Source organism: Lissotriton vulgaris, chromosome 10 (genome assembly GCF_964263255.1).
Source record: "Lissotriton vulgaris chromosome 10, aLisVul1.2, whole genome shotgun sequence".
In the NCBI taxonomy this organism is placed as follows: domain Eukaryota; kingdom Metazoa; phylum Chordata; class Amphibia; order Caudata; family Salamandridae; genus Lissotriton; species Lissotriton vulgaris.
Window position 1 is genome coordinate 42,612,489 of NC_141698.1, and position 5,940 is coordinate 42,618,428.

Below are 5,940 nucleotides of genomic sequence, written 5' to 3' on the forward strand. Positions count from 1 at the left end.
TTCTGCACCAAATTCCAAGCACATTTATTAATAAAATGTCAGGCCTTTGTCTTATGAGTTTACAGAGGGCTACTCCCCTTCTAACTTGCACCAGATTATTTCTATCAGTAATGAGTTGATCTCATTGAAGAGGTTTATGCTAGGAACTCTGATAGGCTCACAAAATAATAAAGCTTTTGCGGAAGGATTAGCATATTTGTGATTGTCATGAGCCCCATGGGAGACAGGGGGAGATTGCACCAGAAATTAAATGACTTTGGTGATCTTCTGGATCCGTCTGACATTGCCAGATGAGAAGTATCATGTCTCGATATACTTTTTTTTTTATTATCTGATATTTCCCTGGGAAGGAAGGTGATGTTGCCAAACATGGGCAATTGGGAGGCCTTGCAAAAAAGATAATCTATAAGTGAGAGACTCCCGTGCACCCACAAGTGGAATGTATAATGTTTGGTCGTGGGGTTACAGGTCCTCCAAACATCTATCAGGCCTAACACCCCTAGGAAATCCGCCAATAATTTCCCGGCTGGTTCCCCTTGTTTTGTAGGCATATGGTCAAGATCACCATTTAAAGCTGTATTGCAGTCGCCCCCCCCCCCACCCCCACCAGTATGTCTTCCTCAGGTAAATTCAACATATGTGGATGCTTATTTCTGGTCCAGGGAGTACCTGGCTTGGCAGTTCGGGCTGGACTGTTTCCATGAGGCACAGGGTCAAGACTGATTTGCATATGGCCAGGTCTAAACTGGGGTGGCATGGTGAGCAAAAGAATGATGGATTTAACCCAGATCTCTTGACTAGGGGTGAATGTTTTGATTTATTCAGCATTCCGTCCATCAATTGTGTGTCTTTTGCTTATTGTTTAGGCAGGCAGGCAGGATATTGAAAAGGGGAACCCAGCTGTCAAACCCATTTTCCAAGGGCATGCAGCCCCCTAAGTAGCCACACCTCTTAGTTGGCCTAGGGAGCTCTGGACACCGAGAGTGTGACTCTGCAATGTTGGAAGTGGGCAGAACGGTGCATGCTGGGAAAGCCAGATAGAAGTGGTCATCAGGAGGGAGGAAACCTAGTAGCCTATTGGCTGTCAACCACATTCTACCCTACATCTTACCCAGAGCATGTTTTCAGAGCATGAATAGAGCACCCCTGGCACCCAGAACTAAGATCATTACTGGACTGGAAGAAGGACCGAATAATGGCTGTTCAGTTTCACCAAGGAACAGGCAAAGAGAGCCTGCACCCTCATGGACTGCACCAGCTGAACTTGGTAGATAGCAAAGGAGAAGAGACTGCTCATGGAAAAGTAGTCTCTAGAGCCACGTCAAAGTAGGAGACTCCTAGGATCTGCTGGCTTACCTCCTGTTTACAGCACAGGGCCACAATATATGTACAAGCCTGCTGGATCTATTTGGTAGCCCAACATCTTCATAATTCCTCCAACCACCGCCATGCAGCACCAAAGACCAGGAACCGATGCTCAAGTTGCACCCAACTCGCTGGTCCCGGGAAAGTTATTGCCGGGGAAAGGATTTGGCTGTAACCAGAATATCAGGTGACAGATAGCTCACTGGCAGTGGTGCCAGGACCGAGACGATTTCGAGGGACGTCGACTCCTGTGGCTTGGACCACCTCACTGAGTACATGGACTGAGGAATAGCCACAGTAAGACCCCTGTGAACCAGATCATTTCTATAGCATCCTTGAGCCTCTTCAGCATCCTGAATCCCTTGCATCGGGACAGCTCCATAGGAACCTTAAGAAAAGGGATAGAAGTACCTGGTGCTGACTAAAGACTGCTCCTAGGTAACTATTTCTGTGATCTTGCTGCTCCCCCTGACTGTATCCCTACCAGAGTTGGTTGCCTAAACTAGCTCTGGACACATGCCCACGTTTTCCTAAAAACGTTTCTAAGTGTCAAATTTGTTGAATTAGCCAATGCTTGTTCACTGTTAAGTCAGAACGTGCGAATTCGATATCTCCAGAACCCTCCAGTGGATTATTTTTGTTGTGGTGACATAAAAATTTAATCTATTTTTAGAAATTGGTGTTGGATTTCTTTAGTGTCTCGTGTATTTTTTTCTTCAATGGTTTTGGTGGTGTTTAAAACACTTTGCGTAAGCTTGAATACTCAGAGCCACACTACCCAAGGTTGAGGTAAAAGTTTCACAAAGAAACCTACTGGTCCTAAAGGGCTTGGTAAATATATTACACATCGAGGCCACAAAACCACAGCATATAATACACCCAATTTCCTCACACAAGACAATTCACACTGCATAGGATGTGATGAGATGAGTTGAGGGTTGAGATCAAGAACTTAAATGTTAATGCACATGCTTTAACGTGTTGGTAAGAGAAGTCTCAAAACTATAGCCCTAATAGGCTGGCCTCAGCTGTTTCTGCTTGCCAAGAGAACCTGAATTACAAATAAACCTTTATCCTTCTAAATATGACACTGTAGACAAGTTTAGATTAGTTCTCAGCAAGCATAGCCATTGTCAGAATGGTCAATTGTCAGAGCCGCACTTTCAAGATCTTCTCTTTCCCCCGTTGAATTGAATCGTTTTCGTACCCTCAGGGTCATGATATTTTGCAATCAAACTTTAAGACTGATCGATTGACATTGATGTAGAGTTTTCAAGATTGGCAACTGTAGTCTCAGCGGAAGGCACAATAGTGCTGTAGTGTTGATGAGCTCAGGCATAAAACTACAGATCTGTATTGGTCATGTTTTTTTTCTTCCAGTCTCCTCCTGCTCTGTCCATGGAACCAAATAATCAGACAACGGAGTTCATTCTCCTGGGATTCACCGACCATCCGCAGAAGTCTATAGGCATGTTCTTGCTCTTTCTCATCATCTATGTCATAACCCTGATAGGAAATATCATCATCATGATGGTGATTCGATGTGAACCTGAGCTGGACACTCCTATGTATTTTTTTATTTCCAATCTGTCCTTTGTTGACATCTGTTTCACAACAGTTACAGTCCCCAGACTGCTAGCAAACATCTTGATGGAGGTGAGGTCCATTTCATTCACAGCATGCTTCTCGCAGATGTACTTCTTCGTGGCCCTGGGTATCACAGAGAGCTTCATTCTTGCTGCGATGGCTTATGACCGCTGGGTGGCCATCTGCAAGCCCCTTCGCTACACTCAGGTGATGAACCCCCGACTGTGCAAAGGTTTGGTGGCTGGATCCTGGCTCACTGCCTTGTTGCACTCCCTGCTGCACACCATCACCATCTCCAAATTGTCTTACTGTGCAGACAACCACATCCACCACTTCTTCTGTGACATGACAGCACTGCTCAAGCTTTCCTGCAGTGACACCTCTAACAATGAGCTTCTTATATTCACAGAAGGTTCCCTGGTCATTATGAGCCCTTTTGTGTTCATACTTGTGTCCTATGTAATCATTGTTTCCTCTATTCTTAGGCTCTACTCTGGGGAAGGGAGACGGCGGACATTCTCCACTTGCTCCTCCCACCTGACCGTAGTTTCCTTGTTTTATGGAACAATCATATTCATTTATTTCCGACCTACATTGAGCTACTCATTACAATATGATAGGATTGTGAGTGTTGTGTACTCTATAATAACCCCAATGTTAAATCCATTCATATATAGCCTTAGGAACAAGGAAGTCAGAGAAGCAGTGAGGAAAATAACACTGAGAATTTTTTCCTCTAAAGAAAAGTGACAAATAGTTGATCCTTATTGGAGTGGACATGCCAGTTGCCTTTAAAAGGACATGTTACCCGTTAACAATAGACAGATGCAATTTAATTTGAAGAAACATGTTAAGAACATCTGGGTTGTTCTCAGAAGCCTCTCCTAAGCTGGAATATCAGTTTTTCCCAGACATCATTTTCGATGTTAGTAAAAGAATTTGCTATCCTCTCATACATTGAAAAAGTTCGATAATATCCTACATTCTACAGTCACCCACTATCATTTGCTTTCAATGTTGCTTCTGTCTAATAACATGCCAATGGAAGCTCAACCACATCAGTCCCAATCTTGGGGCTCTTTTAGTGCATCAACACACATCAAATTCAAGGCAACTCATGTAAGCTCCATGGTCAATTAACTTAAGAACATTAATGAAAAGCATCCCTTCTTGGGCCATCTTTCTCCTGGGGCAATATCAACCTGATGATGCTTGGGATCCTCAAAACAGAGAAGGAGGATGTAAGAGATTGAATCTCTTCCTACATACACACCTTCTGCTAATACCTCCACCTCATTTGATACAGAACTCTTCACCGTTAGAAAATAACTCAAGACGTCCCTAATTGACACTCATCTTCCTATCTCTTGATATTTTGTTCCACGTGTAGTCAGAGTTCAACCTGAAATGTGTATTCGGGAGATGTGACTATATGCCCTATTTTAATGTGTCTATTACTGTTTTTGTATTTGTCCCTTCAAACTGCTGTGACTTTGCAGCATTTAGTCCCACATTCTTCATTAAGAGCTGAGTTTCCCCTAAGTTCTAGGTAGTCTTAATGTAGCTACACCCACAATAAAACAACAGTTAGCAATTAGGCAGCTCATACAGTATTCACATTTCCAAGTATTTGAGCAATTTCCCAGAAATTGCAAGTTTTTTTATAATAGAAATTGATTCCACGAATGCTTGATATTGTATGCCTATTTGTGCAGTAAATGCCCCTGCCACATGTACTGAAGTTGTTGGATGATAGTCAACTAGGTAGGGTAGCAGTGATTCAAGAAGAGATTGACCAACAAGTTGCACATGTGTTAAGCCTCCTGCTCTGAACTCTGGCCTCCAGACCTGAGACAGAGGTTGAAAACAATTCAAGAAATTTGAATGGTCCTAACACAGCCAAAATGATTTTCAAAACATGATTTTACATACAGTCACCATAACTAAATAGATAATCAGATAATGTATTCAAAAAGGGGTGTGAGACAGGGAAATGGAGACTTAGGTTTTGATTGGCTCACTCTAAATTATTCTGAAAAAGGTACATGAAATTTAAAAGTGGGACATGTAGAAATTCAATGTTACCAAGTCCCTACAGTGACACATCTCCAAAACCCATTTTCTCTGTTGCAGGCCATGGCTGTCCAGTGAGTAAAACTATACATATTGTACATATTCAAATATAAATTATGTTTCTTGAGTTTGGGACCAGTTAGAAGTGTAATTCACCACTCTTTTTAATATTTACTAAGAGCCCAATTCAAAGGTGAAGGTGAATTTTTAATAAATATTTCGGGAAAGACACTTTAAGAAATGTATCTTTTTCCTGCAGGAAGATCCTTGAGGCTACGTTACTAAGCTCCACAACAGTTGTCAGTCAAGTGCTTGACCTTAATAAGGTATGAAAACTGCTCTCAGAGCAGGGATAATGGCTTTGAAGAGGGGAGGTGTTTCTTCCTTGGCTGGAAGACAAGCAAGGTGGGCCCAGGAACTTTATTTACTTCAAAGGGACCTACCTGTTAAAAGCAAAGGAGACACTTGGGAAGGCCCAGATTTTGTCCTCATAGTCAGTCTGACACCAATGCCAGTGGGAGGATAGCTACCTCCAGGACCAGGTTTGAGTGACCACAGTGGAGGGGACTACTCATTACCCTGCCGACACCTTTGGGTGGGCACACAGGATCTGCATGAGGGGATAAAGGGTTACCTCATCTTCACTTTTTTTAGAATGAATGAAAGATAGGATTTTTTGAAGTAGAGAAAACAGGAACAGCTGAAAATGTGGGTAGAGTTGCCACACAGAACTTGTATCTTATTGGTTAGGGAAGAGCCAGGAGTCACCCCCATCCACTAGCAGGTGTCAGACATAAATCTGGCACCTCAAGGCACCATCCTTAGAACTCTTGCTGGACCTGCGGTAGATCAGAAGAGGAAGGACGGGACCTGCTGTTGGTGACCTGAGTGGTGCCTTGAAGTAATGGTCCTGCT

At 43.0% G+C, this 5,940-nt stretch overlaps 1 protein-coding gene across 1 annotated transcript; it reads left to right on the plus strand.

Annotated features, from left to right (window-relative positions):
• The first annotated feature begins 2,763 nt into the window (after nucleotides 1–2,763).
• LOC147684509 (olfactory receptor 1f45-like) lies at nucleotides 2,764–3,702 on the plus strand. Its single transcript, XM_086939671.1, has one exon. It carries the CDS (start codon nucleotides 2,764–2,766, stop codon nucleotides 3,700–3,702), a length of 939 nt encoding a protein of 312 aa, XP_086795797.1.
• Nucleotides 3,703–5,940: the final 2,238 nt, after the last annotated feature.